At 48.0% G+C, this 24,374-nt stretch overlaps 1 protein-coding gene across 12 annotated transcripts in view; it reads right to left on the bottom strand.

The window, feature by feature from the left end:
• Positions 1–216: 216 nt before the first annotated feature.
• The window catches only part of LOC133349164 (protein 4.1-like), a 123,346-nt gene continuing 99,188 nt past the window's right edge, over positions 217–24,374 (bottom strand). For 7 of the 12 annotated variants that reach the window (XM_061562421.1, XM_061562420.1, XM_061562416.1 and 4 more), the window contains 10 exons: positions 23,456–23,650; positions 17,588–17,674; positions 16,397–16,624; positions 14,851–14,964; positions 13,497–14,063; positions 12,633–12,761; positions 8,685–8,813; positions 6,338–6,418; positions 3,162–3,278; positions 217–2,053 (listed from right to left, as the gene is read on the bottom strand). In XM_061562421.1, coding sequence (XP_061418405.1) covers positions 3,171–3,278; positions 6,338–6,418; positions 8,685–8,813; positions 12,633–12,761; positions 13,497–14,063; positions 14,851–14,964; positions 16,397–16,624; positions 17,588–17,674; positions 23,456–23,650 — 1,638 coding nt within the window. In that variant the 3' untranslated portion in view covers positions 217–2,053; positions 3,162–3,170. The remainder of the gene's footprint in view (positions 2,054–3,161; positions 3,279–6,337; positions 6,419–8,684; positions 8,814–12,632; positions 12,762–13,496; positions 14,064–14,850; positions 14,965–16,396; positions 16,625–17,587; positions 17,675–23,455; positions 23,651–24,374) is intronic. The other 5 variants (XM_061562419.1, XM_061562424.1, XM_061562423.1 and 2 more) reach the window with 5 other exon arrangements.

Genomic DNA, 24,374 nt, shown 5'->3' with positions numbered 1-24,374 from the left:
TAAGTGAAGCGGACTTTTTTTTGGGGCTCGTCCAACAAAACAATTTAAGCCAAACGTGCGGAAGTGATTTACCCGGCGTGTTACACGAATGCACCGCGCGCAAGACTTTAAAAAGCAGCCACACACTTTCCTTTTGGAAGAAATTGCCATGTTCTTGTAATGCATTTAAAACGCCGGCCCCAGTGCTGTGTAATGAAATCACACAATACACACGAGGAAGCAATACACAGTGTTTATTTTGCAGGTACAGGACTATTACACCAACACGGGGTGACATTCTAAAGGTATTGAATGACTTTGTTTGAAGAACACTATCGAAGCACATTGTTTTGCGGCGAGCAGTGAAATTCCCTTTTTAAAACAATTCAATCCGCGGAACATTCTTGCCATTTGCGCAAAGCATATTAGGCAAACAAACCGGACAATTTCTTCAACCTTAGAATCAAAACTAGAATTAAAATATCCCTTATTTCTATGTATAGCTTTGTTCACCGGTAACATTTAGCACAGCAGTTGTCAATAAACTAAAGTAAACATTACGTATTACAATATTACGTTACTGTATCAGGTTAAAACAATTCTCTAAAAACATGGCACAAACAAAATTAAGACAAAATAATTTTTTCATCCCACTTCCAAACCACCTTCATTTTCACAGTTACATTCCTTTAAAATTACGAACACCAAATAGGTGTTTTAAGTTAACGCCCTTTTCTATTAATCAACACTTCATTTGCTACAGCATAGCTGTGGGCCATTTCAATGATTAAGCCAATTGTGGCCCAATCCACAGGCCGAGTGGTCAAATGTAAAAGCATAGCAAGACATGGGGCCTACTGTTATTGGTATCAGTAAGTCCATTGCATGATCAAAGTAGGCCATATAAGCCATAGCTTATATTGTCCAACTCTTACCACGGCTCCTGATCCATGCAGTAATTTAAATATACATTTTCTGTTACAAGTCACGGTGGTTATTCTAATTTGGGAGTTACCCATCTGTGTGTGTGGATCCCAAATTAATGGCAGTGTGTATATATATATTTAGCTCCTCTGTATTTTCTGGTTGTCACATTGTTTTGCAGAAATTAAATTGTGCCAAAGCACGCGGTACACTCCGAGAACGCACAGGAGAGCTGTATAGCAAAACCGTGAAAAAAAACCTATGCAGCAGGAGTGGCATACGTGTTGGTTTCTGGGTTGTCGACCAGACTGGCACCAATCCACCTTTTTTTTTTTGCCCAGGCGTAACGGCTCAAGGCATGCAATGGAATAGTTGTAAAGTGGCAGGTTTGCTTGCTTTGTATAACTGCGTGACAAAGTTTGATTACATTTTTAGGCACTAATTTTTCCCTTCATTTACAACCTTGCTCCTGTATTTAGAGAGAAGATTGAAAAACATAAATGCTCTTCACATTTTCCTGCATTTGGCTCCAATAGCTTCATTCATATTTTAAAACATGCATACAACAATTTTTTCTGGACCCCTGCTCTTTCAAGTTTTGACCATTTTAAAAACTTCACCTTGTGGGCTTTAACTTTTTAACTCAATGCATTGAATAAAAGCAATGGATAAAACATCAACATTTGCATGTGTCGATGTCAATACCTTAGAATGTTACCAGCTGCTCCCAATGAGCTACAGCACACACAAAATTTCAAAATAACCTACTCAATCGTCATTGGTCCTTTACAGCTAATGATTAATAGCTAGCATGCTTGGGGCATGGTGACGGGGGCCGATAGGGCATTTTCTTTTAGTCCTTAGAATTTTTTATAAACTTATTATTTGCTAACCGGGTTAAAGCACACAGACAGAGGCTTCTAACTAATGGCCGGCAAAGACGACCGACCGTTTTCAGGTTTTCCCCGCATTCGTTTTTTTTGTAGTGGTCACTCGGCTCTTGAGCTGAAACATAGTGGTCAAGACTCCTACAGTTGGTCAAAGGTAATGGGGGGAAGGGGGACTGGCATTACAGAAAGGCGAGGTTGTTTCTTTCCCTCTCTGCCACTGTAAAGGCCTCCAATCCAAGATGGAGAGTCTGTTCAAAATTCTGTGGAGGGGGGAGGGGGACAATAAATTACTTAGCCAGAGGGTGTTAAATCGTCCCCTCGCACAATTTGAACGGCAATGCAACGAAAAATCCCATGCAAGCATGTGCAGGAATTGCGAATAATCGCAGAAGATAAAACACCCGTAATAACATACTCTGTACGATCGTATAAATGAGTGCACCACCATAGTCGATCGGCTGGAGGCATGAGGTGGAGCAAAGTGCGGGTAACGCCCCCCCCCCCCTCTTCAAAAAGACATCCGGCTAACGAAGGAAGAGCTGGCCAATTATCCTCTTCAGGGACTCGCGAGCGCTCCCTCTAGTGAAGGCTCTTCAGCCAGAAGAGGCATTGACGGCAAGTCATTTGCACAGCCCAATCTTTACTTTTTCACACGGACATTTGTACACACTGCACAACACTGCACACTTGCAAAGGCAGCGACGGCCTTGCCAGTGGTGTGGTTGGCAAGGGCATGTAAGAAATTCTCTCCCCCCTCCCCTCTTTGTGGACCGGCATTTAGGCCCCGACAGCCCGTGGGACCTCCATGCAGTTGCACACCATCTACAAACTCTATAGCTACGCCCACTGAAGCCATGCTCTGCGAGTTAACCCTTTCCAGTTCCGATGACTAACGTGTACATCATCAAAAACTGAAATAAAAACACGTTCCTTTGGAGTGGGCAGGTAGGAACTTGGTTGGACAGCGCATTCGTGCACGACAAAGCTCGCGGTCACGCGACGCACTTCAACCAATCCGGGAGCGTACATGTTTGGGAGGGGCTATGCACGACAGACAAATAATCCCTGGTGGACGGTGTGGAACCTGTTGTTCCTACCTGTATAACTTTATCGGTACCGATCCTCGCACAAGACCATGCGGGAGGGTGCGTGGCACGATTTTGTGCCAGCGATCAAGAGTGCGGTCGTGTCGCTACAGTTCTGAGGCGTGGTCTTTAAAAACAACGACGCTCACACCTCTCTAAATGAAATGAACGCCGCTTGCGCGTTCCGACGTTCGGCGGTGAACAGAACACCCCCCCACCCCCCACACACCCTACAACATGCAGACGTTTCGAAACGGCAAACCGAGAGGTGTGTGCGTTTTACCGGCTCCCTCTATTCCTTGCCACCCTCCTTGGCGTGCTCCGATTCCTGGTGCACGACCAGCTTGGTCATGGTGGTCTCCGTCTGCTCCTTGGCCTCCTTCAGGGCTTTGGACAGTTTCTGCGTGGCAAGAAGACGCCACGTAACATTCGTGCGTTTGCGTGTCCCTTCACACAACAGCCAAATCGTCATCATCACTTTATATATCTACCGCTCCTCCCATCAAATACATCTTGAGGCACTCAGTCGCCGTGGCAGCTGTCCCGATGAATGCAGCGACAGTCCCCCCAAGTGGGCATTCGTTTTTCCCACTTGGGGGGTAATGTTGCCAAGTGTCTTGCCAATTAAGTAATTTGTGAGTAATTGATCACATTTGGCAACATTTGGAGTAAACTAGGTGACAAAGGGAGGTAGGGAAGGTACATTGTTGTGGTTCAGGCATACAAGCCAGTGGTCTGGAGGCAGGCTTGGTGGACAACACGGAGATCGAATCCGTGCAAGAGAATTGTGTTCCAATAAACAATAAACGTGATTCACGCTACTTGTGTTCACGCGCGTCAGAGGTGCCTCTCGCTTCTCGAAACGTTGTGCCGAAATTAACATTGCCCCCCTTTCTCTGACCTCGCGCAAAAAAAATCACTCTGAAATGCCAAATATTGCACAGCGGAGACATTTCCAGATTGCCAGTGTGAACAAATGATTTTGGTCGGTCATTGTTACTGAACACGTTTCATAACCTTTTACCGCAACAAGGCAGACCGATGAGGCTTCTGTTGTGTGAGAGACAAACGCGTCCGCACACTATCACATTAAGCTCATTCACTTATTTTCTGCAGCTTCCAAAAGCTAATGTTATTGCGAGCAAAACATGCCAACAGTCGGAGCTTACCAATTACACGGGACCTTGACCTTTACCTTTAAGATATGAAAGTGATCTGTTGGAAGAAGGCCAAGCCTCATTGCCAGTGCTTTAGTTTAAATTGACAAAGGAGTGCAATGCTTTCCTAAATGTGCAGTGATTAATGTGTGCAAGTGAGCACTCAGTTCATCATTGTTCACTTTTCTATGGTTTACAGAATATTTTCCTCCATGTGATTTCTTCATTTTTTTAAATAAAAAAAATCATGCCAAGTTTGGCCACTTGCGTATATTATTAGCACATGTTTTGTTTGCATGTTCACCACAAGTACGTGTGGTCAATGCAGACTTGATTCCTTGCAAAAGGAATCTATTTGGTGCTTGAACATTTTAATACACCTGTTTCATTGCTAGAAGGGGGTAAAACCTATTGTTATTTTTCATACTTTTGATACTGACAAAAACAGGTCCCATGATAATCTCATCGCTCTTGTCCACTGGATAAATTAATCTTAAACTTTGGAGATAAAAGGCGCCGGCGGGGTATTGGTGATGCCGTAGTTATGAGCCCAGCGACCTAAGTTAAGTATGGTCATTCCTCGTTATATGGCAAACTCAATATGCAACGAAATTTCGTGAAGCATAACTTATCAATTACGGAACCAATTCGATACACGTTACACTAAAAGGGCTGTAACTTATTTCTATACAATTAAGAGAGCTTTTGCCAACGGTTGCATGAGCAAGCCTTGACATGTTTTTAAGAGAATTTTACAAAAATATTCGTGAAATGACTAAACATTTTAATTGTCGATCGATCACAAAACTCAAGTATGCTACGCAAGCTGTGCATGCGCTGTTTTGTAAGCCAAAGAGGCACCCAATTAATCATAATGCATGCGTCTAACACCCGTGCATTAGAGGGATTATGTGTTATGGAATAAACAAAAAAATATCACTCTTTGCAGTGACAAGGTATTATGAGAGTAAAATCATTAGGAGATTGACATCAAAAATCCATACGGGAGAGGGCTGACCATGCAATTAATGTAATTAATACGAGGAGCTACAATTGCATATCGATTGCACATTCGTTTCCCCTTCAAAAAGTTCATTACCACAATTCATTACGCTACCTCTTTGCCAATTACTGATAAACTTCACATTGGCCATGAACTTGTACCAACGTGCTAATGTATTGCTGGTAAAGGGACCACTGTAACGAAAAACACAATCATTTTCATTTGCAGGGTGGGCAAAGCTGGAGTTGCTTTCATTTCTCTGAAATTCCACTTAAAACTTACATTACTTTTTGATTTAAAGCTTCCGTGACTGCAGGGATTCATCTTCTTGGTTCTTTCGTATAAGTCACGTAGAAGGGAAATAATAAAATAATAAAATTAAACATAATAAAATACATATTATTATGTACATTTTATGATGTTTTATTTTTATTATTGTATTATTTCCCGTCTACGTGACTTTACCGAAAGAACCAAGAAGACTTACATTACTGCTCAAAATCAACACTGGGCACTTGTTTTTTTAGTTTATGAACCATTTTTTTGTTTTTATTTATCAGGTAAGGCCCACTGGCCACAAATGATAGCTCAACGAAGTGGCTAATGACGTGGAAATTTACAGCAGCCAAATACTCGAAAGGCACGTTGATTCTAAATGTGGTGGGGAAAAACAGGAGGACCCGCAGAATAAACCACATGATCATTGGGAGAAAATGCAAACTCCAAATATACGTGCGTCAGGGTAGGGATTGAGCCTACGACCTCCTGTATACAAGGCGAGGTAGTTAACATCTTGCCACTGCGGTGTGTTTCCATGTGAATGGGATTTGTATGTATGTATGTAGAACATCTTTCGCACCATACGTAGCCAACCATGCTAATCGGAGGTGCGGGAGCTACAATTGTATGATAGTGTGTCATTGGAATGTATGTGTAGTTGAAGACCGATGTTTTCATAACAGAATGTGGAGCTAAAATAACACGAGAGTTGTCATTTCGTCATCCGTGGACGGTTAAATCGCTACTTACCCGAGAAAATTTAATGATTTTTATAAATAATGATAAAGGCAATGAAGCTTGCAGTTTTACAAACACACGGTTTTGTGAACAGATGTGAACAGACCCATTTACTCCAAATAAATCTGAATTAAATTTCCATTAATTTAACAATATTAGTTCCGATGAATTGCACCGTGGGCCCACACAACCGTGTCGAATCGACGCGGCTCAAAGCAAAGCACGAGTCTCTGCAAATCGTGCAAAGAATGCGGAAAAATAGCGCCGAGTTGACGGACAAACCTCGTCGTAGTCCTGGTCGCTGTCTCCCGTGATGACGATCCGCTTCTCAATCCGTGTCTCGGTGATGCCTGCCTTAACCGTCTTGACCGAGGTTCGGTGCAACGAAAATGACGGAAAGGCGGCGTTATTGACGCGCCGTTCAGGAAAGGTAAAACGTCAATCGGCAGCTTTGCAACATATAACCAGCGACACATTTGTTTACATGTGCGCGAATTTGTCATACGTGTTATCTCACTCTGTCCCTCCTCCATGTACCCACTCCTGATTTCGGGTCTTTTTACCTCCTTGCACCCCTCTACTGAAATAAACTTCCCCTAGACTCAACACTGCCCATAGACTCAGCACTGCCCATAGACTCAGCACTGCCCATAGACTCAGCACTTCCCATAGACTCAGCATATGCCATAGACTCAACACTGCCCATAGACTCAACACTGCCCATAGACTCAGCACTGCCCATAGACTCAGCACTGCCCATAGATTCAGCACTGCCCATAGACTTAGCACTTCCCATAGACTCAACACTGCCCATAGACTCAGCACTGCCCATAGACTCAGCACTGCCCATAGACTCAGCACTGCCCATAGACTCAGCACTGCCCATAGACTCAACACTGCCCATAGACTCAGCACTGCCCATAGACTCAGCAATGCCCATAGACTCAGCACTGCCCATAGACTCAGCACTGCCCATAGACTCAGCACTGCCCATAGATTCAGCACTGCCCATAGACTTAGCACTTCCCATAGACTCAACACTGCCCATAGACTCAGCACTTCCCATAGACTCAGCACATGCCATAGACTCAGCACACGCCATAGACTCAGCACTGCCCATAGACTCAGCACTGCCCATAGACTCAGCACTGCCCATAGACTCAGCACTGCCCATAGACTCAACACTGCCCATAGACTCAGCACTGCCCATAGACTCAGCAATGCCCATAGACTCAGCACTGCCCATAGACTCAGCACTGCCCATAGACTCAGCACTGCCCATAGACTCAACACTGCCCATAGACTCAGCACTGCCCATAAACTCAACACTGCCCATAGACTCAACACTGCCCATAGACTCAGCACTGCCCATAGACTCAGCACTGCCAATAGACTCAGCACTGCCCATAGACTCAGCACTGCCCATAGACTCAGCACTGCCCATAGCCTCAGCACTGCCCATAGACTCAGCACTGACCATAGACTTAGCACTGCCCATAAACTCAGCACTGCCCATAGACTCAGCACACGCCATAGACTTAGCACTGCCCATAGACTCAGCACTGCCCATAGACTCAGCACTGCCCATAGACTCAGCATTGCCCATAGACTCAGCACTTCCCATAGACTCAACACTTTCCCTGTATATTAAGCAGCCCCCCTCCTTATCCTCCTGTCACCTCTTATCTACTGCCCATTCTCTTCATCTTCCCACCCCTCATCCCTCCACTCCTTCCTATCCCTACTCTACCCCTTTATGACCCCTAAGTACCCCTCTATCGCGGTCACTCATTCGTCAAACCTTGCACTCTCCCGTCATGTAAATCATATAATAATCATATAAATGATTCCACGTTGCCACCCTTTTTCTTCAAACTATGTCAAGCGCCTTGAGTGAAGGCACTCTATAAATACAAAGTAAGTTAATTCATTTGAAATGTTCATTCACTGCACAACATTTTATCGGTGGCCACGTGAGGACTTAACGATGGCAAACCATTTAAATTTGTGTATCTTCTAAATGTCATCGCACTTTTTTTTTAAAGCACTTTGCGAACGTGAAAAGAACAGGGGGGGGGCACAATCAGGGCAGACTTTATTCATCACCGAAATGTGCCCAAACGAGACTAAATTATTTTTCATTTTACCAGGTAAGGCCCACCGAGCTATACAGCTCTTTTTCAGAAGTGACCTGGCCATCACAAGTGACAGCCCAATGAAGGGGCTCATCGTGTGGAAATTAACATCGGACAAAAAAAAACCAAACCCACAAGGCAGAGGTCGCAATCGGGCACCCGATACCCGTACCCTACCCGATACCCGGCTACCCGTACCCGGCCGGGTATGGGTACGGGTACCTGTTTGCGACCCTGGTGCGGCCGGGTACGGGTACGGGTAGGCCGTGAGTCACTGGTGAGTAACCGTTTGTCACTCATTTCAGGTAGAGTACGGGTAGGGTACGGGTATCCATACCCGGCCGGGTACGGGTACGGGTACCCATTTGCGACCCTGGTGCGGCCGGGTACGGGTACGGATAAGGAATCAAAACCCGTTTGTGACCTTTGCCACAAGGCCACGCGATCGAGAATCTGACACCACATTGGTCGAGCCGCAAACGTCCGCTCGTCACCTTGGTGATGTGGGTGGTGGTGGTGGTGCTGGTGCTGCTGCTGCTGCTGCTGGCCATGGCCTCCGTGGCGGTGCCATGCACGGTGCTCAGTAGCGGGCCCCCCGACTCCACGTGTTTGGCGCCGTCCGACTGTTGGCACGCGGGCGAGAGAGGTACACAGGCCGGGGTTTTGACCGGCGGTGGCAGACATTGTGGTAGCGAGAGAGAGGCGGAGAGATTAAGACTCAAGGCGTTGCCTGCGATTGGGGCATTTCTGCTCGGCTCGTGAGTGAGTCTCTGAGAGGGTTGCCGGCTTTTCTCGCACTGTTCCACCTTGGGATTCTCTCCCATGGTCTAATTACCCAAAGTTCTATTAGCCTTGCTCAAATCAAGACATGCATTAACCAGTGGCGGCTCGTCAATAGAGGGCGCAGGGGCGCCGCCCCCATCAATATTCAAGAAATATATATATACAAAATTTATATAAAAATACATAAATAAAATATTTTTTTCATACGATGTGCCGGCTGGTAGTAAGAAAAGCATCAGCATTTAATAAAAACTGGCTTTAATCGGTCAACTATTTTCTATGTTTTTCAATGTGTTTCATGCGGGGCGCCGGACAAATGGATGTCTATGTGAGACTTTACATTTTCGGACAGCATGTGACCTGAAGCTGGTCTCTAATTGGTTTCTTAAAGATTCTCCTCGGGGCGCAAGTCGTTGCGTCCCTGGCCAATCAGAATTGGATACATGTTATTTTATCCAATCTGATTGGTTCTCGTCACCTGTCATTCAAATTTACGCTGTAGGCCACTACTGCGAGTGCGAAGGCGACACCACTTTGACACTTGCTAGGCTGATCAAATGTTTTGTGTAAACAATGGCAGCAGTTCATCCAAATTCTGTAATTTATTTACAAAAAAACCCTTTCACAAGGCTTTCGCTGGAAGAAATAAAAAAGATAAAGGATCTCGGACCGGACCAACCCGATTTACAAATCCAGCAGCAGGCCAGTGACAGAGGACGAAGCTACACACGAAGCTTCACCCGCGCTTGTTATGAGAAACGGAGGTGGCTGGCTGGATGTGATGTTAGCAATTCTCTTTTTTGTTTTCCCTGTCTTTTATTTCAAAGTGTCGGCACTGAAGTTTTGTGGACAACGACGGGGGTAAGAGACCTCAAACATCTCTCTGACAAATGCAAACGTCATGAAAGTAGCCGCAGCCATATTGATAATAGCATGAAACTAACGTTTTTATGTTCAAGTAGGAAACATGCTTTTTGGTACTTTGGTCTGAAATGTATATAAAAGAGAAACATTTATGTTCAAGTAGGAAACATGCTTTTTGGTACTTTGGTCTGAAATGTAAATAAAGATCATCAAAATTTATATTCAAGTAGTCAAAATGGTTTTTGGTACTGCTTTATATTTATTTGCCCCCCTCAATAAAATAAAAAAAATGCGCCCCCCCAAAAATAAATATCACCAGCCGCCACTGGCATTAACTCTCACCCATTCCACCCTCTATGTATTTTGAACTTCTTTCACACCATACGTAGCCAACTTTAATAATCGCAAGTGTGGGGAAGGGCAACAAGCTCAAACTTCTCACAGTGCTGCTAGTTGTCGATGCCTTTGGCCTCTGGGCCTGTGCTCAGCATCCAAGCAGATGCCTGTGATTAAATGTGTTCTCAAGTGCAGTGAATTATTGTAATGATAAAAATCATCACAATAAAAATTTGGTTCGGCAGGTAACTTTACTAAATTCCAGTTCTAAGAAATGTAATATATCAGTTTTGACTATTTGGCGATGAATGTTACTCTAAGTATCAGAATAATTGGGAACATTTCTGGTCCCATATTGAGTGGGCCCAGAGGTCGTGATAGGCACTCTCGAACATGAATGTTTCCACTGCTCTGCGAGACATCCGACTGGGTTCTTAGCATCGCAACGTGACACCTATAGCGATAGCACAATCAGTATAAAATTGGGTGGAATGGATTTAAGCGTTTTTTTCCCAAGTCAAAAATCTACGTACAAATACAGCTACACAAATATTCCCTGCCAGCGACTCTAAATTCCCTTGTGGTTGTTTAATGCCGTGGGGCACTGACACAATGAATGACTCGCTGCAATCCCTGCACGACTGACGAGATTGCTATTCACTCTGCGCATGCGACAATGATTTATATGGCTATGGCTTCGGAGAGTTGAAAAATCTAATTTCCCCAAGAGCAGTGCAGGTTTATTCAACCCCGCTGTCCTTCGACATTACATCCTACACAGGGTGGGGCTCTCCGTGTGCACGGAGCCACTCCGATTAGATTTTCCTCCCACGTGCGCGCGGCGAAAGTAACTGATAACAGCCAGAGACACGGCCACAACTTTGGAAGCTGGGGTCGTGCTACTCGTGAATTCTTACCCCCGGTGGTTATTCGTTAGATCACAGATAGGCTCTGAGAAAATTCACCCCACTTCATTGCGGATTAGAGAAGACACACTGCACTCTTTGATTTGAAGCGCTCGTGACTGCAGGAATCCGTACTTTTTCTTGGTTCTTTCGGTAAAGTCACGTAGGTAGAAAAATAAAATAAAAAATTACGTATCACGACGTTTCGATCGCAACACAAGCGGTCGTCCTCAGGCGGAAAAAATAATCCAGAATTGGAACTGCTGAACCAGCGAGAGAGCTGTTACAACAAGAGGTTATTTATGTGGCGATGGGCAAGCAGGCGGGGGTCTGAGCTGGAAAGGAATTCCATCCCCGCACACAAGCACGTCAGTTGTGTTCATGGGGGAGATTAGGGAGAGAGAGATTAGGGAGAGAGATTAGCATGAAATGAGCTTCCGTCGCCGCATAAGAGTATCGTCTCCGCATATGCGCACAACAGCAGTGTTGATGGGAGATTAGCACAATGTTGATGGGAGAGATTAGGCAGGGAGTTTAGGGGGATTAGTAAGTTAACGTCATGTCTATGTGTAACAAGCTGCGGTGCTGCCAACTGTGCTGTGAGAGGCAAGCGCGTCCACGCAAGGGAACCACCGCAACGGTGGTCGCGCCAGTGAGACACAAAGCCCATCACACAGCCAGAACCATCGATACAGCGAGGCTAAGGGAGCAGAGGTGGCCATGTTAGTGAGACTCCAGTCCTTTAAAGCAGAGGCACCCAACAGGGCAATGCAACTCAGAGAGTCGGAGATAACAGCCAAACGGCAAGTAAGAATGGAAGCACCACAGCAAGTTACGACTTTGCTCGGTTAATAACGTCCTTCCGATGATTGCGCGGCTTATAGCCATCTTCTCGGTTGAAATTGTCTCTATGTTTATACATCTCCACATTCGAGTCTCTGCACTACTTAATCGCAGCTATCCGGTGAGGCTTTGCGAATCCAAATTCTATTCCCACTCGAGTGTCAGAGCCAACCCTTATGTGGAACACCTTCAACAGTGACGCTCGTTGCGGGCCCCTTCACCTTTGATCCTGCGCTCGGCAAAAACCGTGATTTAAACAAAGCAAAAAATTAACCCGTAAAAACAAAGTTTTTCACTATAAATCCTTTATATGCGTGTTCAATGGGCCACAACCCAGCCCACATTGGTCTTTGAAACGGGCGGCTAGAGTCCTCTCGTCCTCTGGCTTGAGATGGCTGCCACCTATGGGTCAGATGATTGCCTGCCACCATTAAGCAATTGGTAATTAAATATAAAAAAATTAACCTAAAAAGTGTAAAATTTTTGAAAAAAAATTTCACAAAAATAAATTGTCACGCACAACGAGTCTGTGTGCAAAATGTCAGCTCGATTGGATCACGGGAAGTGGGTTAAAAAACGACCGAAAGATTTGCACGGTCGTAAGCGCGCAAGCAAGCAAGCAAGCGAACTTAATATAAAGGATTTAAAAAGAAAGTCTGCACCCACTCACGTACGCCACGCCACTGGCGACCCGTGTCCCGCGGCACGCACCTGCACGGTCTGGTAGCCGATGGTCTTCGTCTCCGTGTGCACGATGGGCACCTCCTTGGTGGAGATTTCCGTCACGTCAGCCCTCACCACCTCGCTGAAGCTCACGCTCTCCGTCTTCACAACGGGAGGCTGCGGACCGCACGCAAGTCGAGCAATGATTGTGAATGTTTAAAAATATATATATGTGTGTGTTGTTTAGCCCCGCAATCGCTCGCTCATGCCACTGCTGGTGGAAGGGCCTGACTAATTATTAGAGGGAACGCCAGAGAGCTCCCCTCGAGGGTGACTTGGCCTGCTGTTTTCACGCTGGCCAGACACCTTTGAAGAGGTCGGAAGAGCCACACTTTATCCCACCGCTTGCCAACTGCCGATCGACTAACTGTGGTGAACCCATTTACACTGCCGGGTGGGCAGAAGCGGGGTGGGGGGAGGGGAGATTTAAGAAACGATCAACTCTTTGGTTCTTTCGGTGAAGTCACGTAGAAAGAAAATAAATTGCAACACAAGCAACCGTCATCAGCTAGAACTAAATTTGAGAGAGAGACAACACACATACACGGAGACACACAGACAGACACACAAGCAGAGAGAACAACACAGAGACACACAGAGAGAGACACACAACAGACATGTGTGTCTATGTGTGTGTGTCTATGCAGGCTGGCACGGCTTTCATAGGTGTTCGGGGACGGGGGGCCAGCACCACGCCCGGCTGCCTTTGTATCCCTCGTGGCGATGTTTACACACCGCAACAGGCCGTGTCACCCACAGACACACACGCGAATACACACACACACACACGTACGTGAGCAAACACACACACACGCGGGCGAACACACCCAAACACAAGCGCGTACAACATACCTCAAACTCCCCATGGTCCTCGTCGTCCGAGTCGGACATGTCTCCGTTTGTCTTTGGCTCTTCCTCCTCCGACGTGTCCTTGCCGTCCTTTGCGTCCCCGGCGGGGCTTTCCTCCGGGGACGAGGAAGCCGACACGGAGGCCGCTGCCGCCTTGGCCGCGGCGGTAGCCCCCACCATCGCCGCGGCGATGGCCGCGTCTGCCGGAAGAGAGGACCTCGCCGATTCCTTTGCCGCGACACTGCTGCCACCGCCGCCGGCGGTTGCTCCGGCGGTTGCTCCAGTGGTTGTACCGGCGGTGGCTCGCGGCGCGGGTTCTGGCCTGCCGGACGGGGACTCGCCCTTGTCGCGCGGCTCGTCGTCATCGCCGCGGCCGCCACCGCCGCCCGCCTTGCCGACCGTGAGCGTCACGGAGGCGACGGCGCTCGACGCGCCTTCCACGAGCGACTTGGAAATCTTCTTCTCCTCGACGACCATCTCCCGCACCACCCTGGCGCTGCTGCTGCTCACGCTGCTCACGCTGCTGCTGGTGACGACCTCCGTCGCTTCCTTAACCTCCGACTTGAGCATCTGACGTCGGAGAGAGCGACGGCAAACGGTTTAGCGTGGGCGGCCGTCCCTTGCCGCACCTCCGATTAGCACAGTTGGCTATGCACGGTGCGAAAGAAGTTCAACATGCATACGTACATAGCCGGACAATGCAATTTCTGTTTCTATAGCGTCTGTATATACAGCTGCGTCTTGAGATAATTTACAATTACATTCTTATTGAGAGACTTGTACGTTTTATACGAGACGTTAGAAGACAAAATCTGTTTTAAAAATTATTTAGGCATCGGCTTTCGAGAACAAATACGTCTTCAGTCTAGACAGGAACGGTGACATCATTAACTTGCTTGAAGATCGAGTGGTTTTCGCGCGTGGACTTAAACTGTACTAAGGCACACATCTGTATGGAGGCCAGCGAGACATTCCAGCATTCAGAATGAGGATGCCTGTGTGTGCAAGATTCACCGATAACACAAGGGATGCAACGCAGCTTATAAAAATAAATGCTAAGCAGGTCCACGCTTTAGCTCGAAGCCCACAAGCACATGCATTTATTTTTACCTTTTGGAACACTGTTGGTGTTCAGTTCTTTTTCTCCCATAAATCGTGCACGGAAGATGTTTTTAACAAGTTAATAGCCATGCAGACCGGCAAAAACACAAACCGCAGGACGGCAAAGGGGCAAAGCGAATCGGCGAATTACGAGCGCGAGTGAAGCGACCGTCGTGAACGGAGCATGACAAGATGGGGGGGGGGGGGGCGGGGTGAACGATGCAGGAAGGAAAGCGTAGATTTGTAAAGTAAAGACCTGAGAGAATTCAACGGTCTCAAGGAGGTCGGCAAGAGGATGTTCAGAAGGAGAGAACGTGAGATCCTCCTCGGCGGGGGATGCGTCCATCTTAGCGCCACGAACGAGCTTACTCTATTACGGGTCAGAGGCACAGGACACAAGCCACAGCGATGGCTCAACTGCACGCGCGGGGTGCTGGGGGGTTACAGCGCGTCCGTGTCACCCGTAAAATCCTCTGGGGCTTGACTTGGCTAGGTTAGGGATGGTTTCGTTTTATTTGTATGCGTTTGGGTGATTTGCGTTGCCTTTCTTGTACTTCGCACTACTGTCGCGCTTTTTGTGTTGTTTGTTGTTGTAATGTTCTTACCCCATGCCCCTCTATAGGAAATCTGCGGAAAAGAGTTTTGCACCACATCTGATCCCTCCAGTACGAATACGTATTTTGTTTCTGAAATTGCATAACCCGGCAGCATTTCCATCGGCGTACAGTCGGGCAGCAGCAGTGCATAAGCCGGGTACCAATATCACTCGCTGCTTCTGTGAAATTAACAAGTATCCATCCGTTCTGCCCTGCAGCTTCACAATCCCAGGATTAACCACCGCCGGAATGCTGTAAACGTGTGCTGCATTGATTTTTTTTTAGCTTTCTCGCAGCCCAGGGAACAGTGCACGTAATTCAACGCAGGACTGACAGACAAATACACATCCCCACTTGCTCGCGACACAATCCGTCAGCTCGCCCCACCCACAACCACCACCGCCCGTGGCCACGCTCCGGGTAAGCCGCGTGCCGGCCATGCACCATACGACGTCGATTGAGCCCCATTCGGCAAGCGCAACGGCGGCCTCTGTAGCGCAGCCAGGGCCGGATTAAGTTTGTGGAGAGCCCCGGGGACTGTTATTGTTATTGTGGGCCCCCTCTCTCTCTGTCCATCCAAATCCTTACATTTACCGTTTTACAACCATTGGCAAACACAATTTTTATTTTTTTATTTTTCATCGGTCAATGCGGCCGTGTGGCTTGAAGGGAAATATCATAAACACTTGTTTATTGTACATGGAGGTATAGACATACGAAGGAGATGCACTCTCTGCTTACTTGTTTTGATATTTCTCAAAAGCAAAATGAGGGCACCATGGTGATGAGATGTTAACTACCTCGCCTGGTATACAGGAGGTCGTAGGTTTGATCCCGACCCAGACACCCGTATTTTTGAAAATTGCATATTCTACCCGTAGCCACGTGGATTTTTCTCCGGGTCCTCCAGTTTTTCCCTCCACATTCAGAATCAACGTCACGCGTTCAGAGTGTTTGGCTGCAATAAATTTCCACGTGACAATGAGCCACTTCGTTGAGCTACCATTTGTGGCCAGGTCGCTTCTGAAAAAGGGCTATATAGCCCGGTGGGCCTTACCTGGTAAAATAAAATAGTTTAATAGTTCAATTTAGTTTAAAATCCGAGTCTCCGGTGGCCACAGCCTCCCCCCACCCTGAAGCCCCCTGCCGCGCTGACAAAGACGCGGGCCGGAGCGAGCGAGCGTCGCAGCGCGTGTGTGGCAGGACCTTGAGCGGGCTGACGAAGGCCTCCGTGTCGTGCGAGCGCGCCATGGCGTGGGTGGCGGGCGGCGGGCGGTCTAGCGCGGCGGCTAACTCGGCCGCCGCGCTCCGCAGAGCGTCTAGGGCCGGAGGGGCGTCGCCGCCACCGTCGTCATCGCCGTCGTCATTGTCGTCGTGCGCCCGCTCTTCCACTTTACACTGAGCATTCTCTACCAGGACCCAATCCTCCAAGCCCTGCTTGTGTCGAGCAGGTAGAGGTGGGCATCATGGGACAGAGGAGGAGGAAGAGAAGAAGAAAACACAAACACGCAAGAGGCACAGGGACGCGGAGTGATGAGGACACACAGCCGGCGAGAGAGCGACGGGGAGGAGAGAGCAGGCGTGAAGCTTCCTACGTTTTGGGAAAAAAAAAATAATATTCATGCGTCAAAATAGGTAAATTGTACGTGCACACGTGCTTCCCTTTCATCAATCCACTGCTGGATGACGGCCTCTCCCATGCCGTGTGGGATGTGGGTGATTATTTGACCTTAGTTCACCATACTGTAGTCAATTGTCTTTGATAAATATAAAGTTGCATTTGTTAATATTTAAGTAAATATATTTTTTTACGTTTTAATAATGCTTCCTATTTGTAGCTGCTTTTCTGGTCGAATCCAGTCGAGGCTGGGTGTAGATAGTTGAGAAGTCCACCGTCTCGTTAAAGTGCCAAACGTCTTCAACGACACACGATAACGAGCGTGCGCGAGTGTGCACGTGTGCTCGTTTCGTTTCATGTAATGTGCGGGGACTAGCCGCAAAATAACGATCTGGGGTTCAAATTTTGAACACTGAGCGCGCAAGAAGGTGTGCAGGAGAGTGGCAGCCATGCAAAAGCACTCGGGGACATCGGGGATATACAAACGATTTGTCGGTTAATCAATTAAAATTAAAATTCTCACGCTCGTGATGTACGCGTGTCTCCGTTCGTGCATGCCGCGCGTAAGTATTCCTGCATGCGACTCATGCTGCCACTGGAGGCGCTGCTATGCACCACGAGAACAGATTCTTGGGTCGAATCGTGACCCCTCCAAAAGTAAAAATGATTCATCAATCATTTTTGGGGAGGGTGGGTGAAGGGGTGCGGGGATGGGGGTCTTATTACGCTGCAAGGTCTAGAAGCACCGTACGTCGTGAATATGTGCGGCCAGTCATAACCTTGTTAGCGTCATCCTTCGAATGGGGAGTCTTAAAGGAGAACACAAACTTTGTCTCCTCCGTGCGATCTTCCGGAGCGTCAGACTTCTGATTCGGACGATGCGGAAGAACAGAAGAGAGGAAACGTGGAGAAGACGTAGATGAACAGTGAATCATTAACGAGGAAGGGGAGCGCACACGGAGCACTCTGATGAAGGAAGAGAGAAGAGTGAATACAAGGCAATGGAAGCATTAAAACCGTAGAAGGTGCCTTCATATTATGATGCAGCAGCAGCAGCAGCAAAAAAATCACAACATTTGAGATGGAAAAGGTTTGTAAGCCTATTACGCTAATCTGGCGATTGCAGATGTAACGTCCCCCAAGCACGGAACCTTAATTTTCCACGTTTCAGATATACAGAATTTAAACCCCTTTGTCCGAGTTGAAGTACAGATTATAAGCTTTAGGCTGCCCACGATGAAATGCATCTCACCATGCTCTGTAAAAAGCATGACATGGCGGAGAGAAGAGGGCGGGTGCGGGGAGCACGGAGAGACGCAACAATAAATAAAAAGACCCACACCGGCAGAAGGCGAGTATCGGTTAGATTGCGTAAATGTCAAGGTGTCGTTAACTCTCCCACCACCCGATACAGCAAATTCGTAAAGGTCTGCCACGTAAACAAACGTGCCAATTAGTTACTCGTCATCAAACAAAGATGGTCACTGCATCACGTGCTTTCAAATGTGCTTCTGTGGCCATCTGGAACGCTCTTCCTTCCGATATTAGGAAGCCACTGTAGCTATGCACTTTTAAATCTAGATTGAAAACTCATATCTTTGAAACTGTTTTTTGTGTTTAGTTTGTTGTCCTTCCCCCGCACCTCCGATTAGCACGGTCGGCTACGTACGGCGCTAAAGAAGTTCAACATACATACTACTTCAGCACATCGATGCGTTGGAGAGTAAACCCGCAACGTTTACAATTCGAGTACGATGTCCCGCTGGCAACTACAACCGGCTTCATGAAGAGATTTGCCAGATTTATATTTACGCGACCCAACCCAAAAACACCTTTATTATTAACAAGAATTAGTCGCGAAAGCTGATGCGTTAAACAGGCGACAATCGGTCTTAGGAGTTGAAATCCACGCTTGCGCTAGATCCCGAACCACGTGAGCGGTGTCGCGCAGGCCTTCGGCCCAGCGGCGTTGACGACTGACGACGAAGTTCACGTGACCTTTCCATGAACGTCAACGCAGCCCCCCCCCCCGCCCCCCCTCCGCCATGGGGCAGCTCTAAGACCGGCCCGACTGATAAAATAAATCTGATTTGGTGAGATTAAAAAAATAGTTGTGTTTTCATTTGCACATTTTTAAGTTATTTGTTTTCCTTTGCACTTCTAGTTTAGTTGTTTTTATTGCTTGTTTTGTCGTAACGTTCTGACCTGGCCCCTGCTGGACATCTTTGAAAAATTGTTTCATAGATCATCAGATTACTCCAGTAATAAATCAGTATTCCGATTCTGACTAAATCCACCACCAGTTTATGCTCGATATGATAGTCAGTTCGTCATCATCAACCGGGATCAATCCACTGCTGGGTGAGGGCCCCCCCCCCTTCCCCACCCACCAAAGCCACGCCTTCTCCCACGATCCTGAAACGTATTAGTCGCCTGAGCGCCTATGCACGAGAGCTAATTTCATCGCTCCATCTCCCCGGTGGACCCGCTCCCATGAGCGTTCAAATCCTTTGGCGGCTGCCACTCCGTAGTTATTCTTGACCATCGGCCATTATCGTCCCTTCTAAGCCACGTCGTGTTCCTGCCCAAGCCCACTCAATTCCCTTAAACGTCTAAATTGATATCCCTAACCTGCGGACGTTCTCCAACACGCGCGTTCCTACCTTCCGTCCTCATTGTAATTCCACGCGTGCATCTGTCCGTATCTTCTTTGCGCACTTGTCAGTTTCCGTTCGTGTTCAGTTAATTAGTTAATGCCGACACTAACGCTCTGTGTGGTAGTAGTAGCAGCAGTAGCAATGTGGTGGTTTACAACTTGCTCTGCAATCCCCGTGGCACCGGTTCAATTGATGGCCATAATGCACAAACAGCGGTGGCTCGCAGCCCCCCTACCCACCTCAATATGTTCCATGCCAGCCTTCACAGGCACTCAATGCACAGCTCTACACCATTATTAGCCTGGTAATTCCTCGCAACACAGCTCGCCAGAGGAACACCTAGCCCAGGAGATGCATTTAAAGACGGGGAGAGAGGGGGAAGCAATTACGTTATTTAGTCCTTCTGGGCAAAGCTACGTATGTTGAACTTCTTTCGCACCGTACGTGCTAAATCGGAGGTGCGGGGGAAGGTCAACAAACTAAACACAAAAAAGCAGCTTCAAATAAATGAGTTTTCAATCCAGATTTAAAAGTTTATAGCTCCAGTGGCTTCCTTATATCGGAAGGATGAGCGTTCCAGATGGCCATGACACTGGCACACACCACCTTGACGACAATGATCGCAACAAAAATTATTTAGTGCCGCAACGTGGCAAGCCACTATTGGAAGGGGGTTGACATCGAGAATAATGGAATGGGATATTTTAGAGCCGCACAAATGAGCAGGCAGCATGCTAATGAGACAATGTCACCAGTGGGGATTGGGGTGGGTTAGAGTCCGTGATCTCTGGTCCCAAAAATTACACCGGAGACCATCAGTTCACTCCAAAGCTCCAAATATATTAAAATGTATGGCGTTTGGTTTCTATGCGAGTCTGTGCGTCTCTGTGAGAGTCTGTGCTATGTCTGTGAGAGTTTGTGAATTTCTTTGTGAGCCCATGGGTCTCTTTGTGAGCATGTGGTTCTCTGCAAATCTGTGGGTCTCTGTGAGAGTCTGTGTATGTCTGTGAGTCTGTGGGTCTCTTTGTGAGCATGTGGTTCTATGCGCGTCTGTGGGTCTTTGTGAGAGTCTGTGGTTCTCTGTGTAAGCCTATGGGTCTCTTTGTGAGCATGTGGTTCTCTGCAAGTTTGTGAGTCTCTGTGAGAGTCTGTGTATGTCTGTGAGTCTGTGTTTCTCTGTGTAAGCCTATGGGTTTCATTGTGAGTCTGTGGGTCTCTAGCTGGCCGGCTGGCACAGGTCCAAAGTGCATTCAGTGTACTGAATTTACATATGCATGTCAGATGATTCAAAGGGTTTAAGAGCAGGTTATTAGAGCCTGAGACAGGCAGAGCTGGGCCTCGTGTTTCATCCTCATCACACAACCATCCAGATCTGTGTGCTCTTTTGTTAAAACAGCGGGACAGCTAAAAACGTCGAATCGGTCTGTCCGAGCGGAGAAAACAAGGTTTCATGAAGAAAAAAAATGCAAACCAATTTAAACCTTTTAACAATCTCTGCAGCAGAAACAGCATTATGTACATGGACTTCAACATATTTCGTAAAAACACCAGCAGGCGGGGGAAAAACAATTATAATACGCAAAACAAAAACCTAAGGAAGGCAAACCCTGAAGAAGTTTTGACCTGATAATAGTTTTTTTACCCTTCTATCTGGCAACAAAACTGACACCTTTTTTTTTTACAAGGAGTCATGTTTACATAGACCACAATACCTGCAGTCATAATGCAAACAAAAAACATAACTCTGATAATGTGCACTGTCCTTGAAGTTGATTGGTCCACACCCGAGACAGCTTTCCTTAGAGCCTAGTCTTCTGGTCCAACCCATGTGAGACTAGGCTCTAAGGAAAGCTGTCTCTGGTGCAGACCAATCAACTTCAAGGACAGTGCACATTATCAGAGTTATGTTTTTTGTTTGCATTATGACTGCAGGTATTGTGGTCCTTGTAATCATGACTCCTTGTAAAAAAAAGGTGTCAATTTTGTTGCCAGTTAGAAGGGTAAAAAAACAATTATCATATTTGTTTACTGGCAAATGAGGTTCCAATGGTGTAAAAGTTTTGACCTCTCTGGCTCTCATCAGCAGTGCATGGCCCATCACACAATATGCTGCATTAATAGACGGTGAAGGTGCAGCCCTGCAACTGCTTGCTCGTACCGTGGCCGGTGGAAGGGCCTCCATGAGAGAGAGAGAGAGAGAGCACCGATCGAAGGCATTTGGCCGAGTCTTCATTGCTGGCCAGACATCGTGGAAGAGTTGAGAGTACCCACACTTTATTCCACGCCCACATGCAACCTAACAATTGACCGTCTTGTACCCAGTTATACGCATGGGTGGACAGAGAGAGAGGGGGGTGGTAATTATTTAAACAGGACGCTCCAGGAGATAAAATCCAACTCTTGGCGACCTCTGGATTGAACAACTCTTTTATATTTTACCAGGTAAGGTCCACTGAGCTACATAGCTCTTTTTTTAGAAGCGACCTGGCCACAAATGACAGCCCAATGAAGTGGCTTATCATGTGAAAATTTATAGCAGCCAAATACTTTAAACGCGTGTTTCTGAATGTCGAGGGAAAAACTGGAGGACCCAGAGAAAATTCCACGTGACCACGGCGAGAACACGCAAACTCCAAAAATATACTGGCTTCAGGGTCGGGATCGAACCCACGACCTCCTGTATACCAGGTGAGCTCGTGAAAATCTTGCCACCGTGACACCCAGTGTGCTGCAAGTCCAGCGGTGCTGACCGTTACACCATCCTTGCTCTAACACTCCTATCCACACAGGAATTTATTTCACACTCGATATTTTCCAGAATTCTTCAGCCTTGGAGTCGGGACTATCGGTGTAAGGTGCCACTCGAGTACAAGGTCCGCCTAGCCATAATAATAATTTATTCTTGTACAAATATAATCCCATGAATGAAGATGTTCATAAACATTTGAAAAAGCAGATGCATGAACTCGCCAACATAATCCCGGCAAGTGCGACTTGGACTGTTCAGGCCGAAACAAAGCCCTGTGTGTGTACGTGTGTGCATACATGTACGCAGAGCAGCGCAGTGGTTAGAGCACTTGCAATATTAACCCGGTGACCCAAGTTCACTTTCCGATCATGGTCAAACTTATCTGAAATGGTGCTGCGCCTCCCCTAGGTCAACTCAGCCTTAAACGAGTACCCAGTGCGGTGTGTAAACATCACCACCGGGGAAACAAAGGCGGCCGGGCATGGTGCTGGCCACCCACTCTCTCATGTGCCGTGTCCCGTGCTCGCTTAACAGCACTTGCCCCAGCAGTCTTAAAAAGCTACGCAGGGGATCTTTGGATTTGTTACATGCACGCAGCACGTAGCCCCCGTCGCCGCCACCGCTTCCGCCGCCGCGCAATTAAAAAGACTCCTCACGGCATTAGACATGGGGCCGAGCGGTCAGTCAGTCGGTCGGTCAGTCAGTCGATCGGTCAGCTGGTCGGTCAGTCAGCCGGACAATTAAAACGACTCCTCACGGCATTAGACACGGGGCCGAGCGATCAGTCAGTCGGTCGGTCGGTCAGTCAGCCGGACAATTAAAAAGACTCACGGCATTAGACACGGGGCCGAGCGGTCAGTCGGTCGGTCGGTCGGCCGGTCGGTCACTCAGCCGGTCGGTCACTCAGCCGGTCGGTCAGCCGGTCGGTCAGCCGGTCGGTCAGCCGGTCGGTCACTCAGCCAGTCGGTCGGTCAGCCGGTCAGCCGGTCAGCCGGTCAGCCGGTCGGTCAGCCGGCCGGTCACTCAGCCGGTCGGTCATTCAGCCGGTCAGCCGGTCGGTCAGCCGGCCGGTCACTCAGCCAGTCGGTCACTCAGCCGGTCGGTCACTCAGCCGGTCGGTCAGCCGGTCGGTCAGCCGGTCAGCCGGTCAGCCGGTCGGTCAGCCGGCCGGTCACTCAGCCGGTCGGTCACTCAGCCGGTCAGCCGGTCGGTCAGCCGGCCGGTCACTCAGGCGGTCGTACCCTTGCGCCGTCTGCTGCCGGTGGCTTGTCATCGGCCTCCTTGTCCGTGGCGGAGCGGGAGGGCGAGGATGCTGCGGCCAGGCGGTGGTCCCAGGCGGGAGGGGATGGCTCGGGCGACGACTCGAGGAAGCTGCGCTTCAGCTCGCTGATGGTCGCCAGGTGCTTCACCACCTCCTCCTGCGACTTGTCCAGGCCCTGTTGGCGCGACAGCGCACGATGCAACACCGGCTCTTCCCTCTCTGCACCCCCTCCACTGGAATCAACTTCCCCTGTATATTGAGCAGTCCCCCCCCCCTCCTCCTTAAACCCCCCTTTAGTTCCTTTCTCAAAACCTCACCTCTTCTCTATTGCCCATTCCCTTCCTCTTCTCTCCCCTCCCCCCTCCACTCCTTCCTGTCCCTCCCCTGCCCTTACGTGACCCCCACGTGTCCTCCGCTTTGTACACTTATTCCTCGCCCCTTGCAACTGCCCCTGCCATCTGAACCGCTCTATTTTTTTTTACCGCTTTTATAACTCTGTAAAGTGCCTTGAGCCGAGACGCTCTCAAAATATTAAATAAGAATATGATAAGTAGGCGGAACGGGGAAAGGCCTCTCGTTCTGTTGTTTCGTAGCCAAAAGAATAACCTCAAAGTTCAGTCGGCTGATTGATGGGAACTGTTTGGCAAATGTTTTCCCTCGGTGCTTTGTTTCGGCAAGGCAAACCCTGCATGGCTGCGTAGGTGTTCGCGGTTGTGCTGCATAGCGCTACAGAGTATTTTTGGGTTATCATGCATGTTATTTGGCACGACATCCGACGTATTGCTCCACGTGCCAGAAGCTTCTGCAGTTCGAGAAGTTCCTCGAGATGCTTGCGGCCACACGGAGTGAAACGCCGGACATCGTGCCAAACTGCGCACGGTACAACCCAGAAATACTTT

This window comes from Lethenteron reissneri, chromosome 29 (genome assembly GCF_015708825.2).
Source record: "Lethenteron reissneri isolate LAM-NWPU_2019-01 chromosome 29, ASM1570882v1, whole genome shotgun sequence".
NCBI classification, from domain to species: domain Eukaryota; kingdom Metazoa; phylum Chordata; class Hyperoartia; order Petromyzontiformes; family Petromyzontidae; genus Lethenteron; species Lethenteron reissneri.
This window is presented reverse-complemented; position numbering and strand designations above follow the sequence as displayed.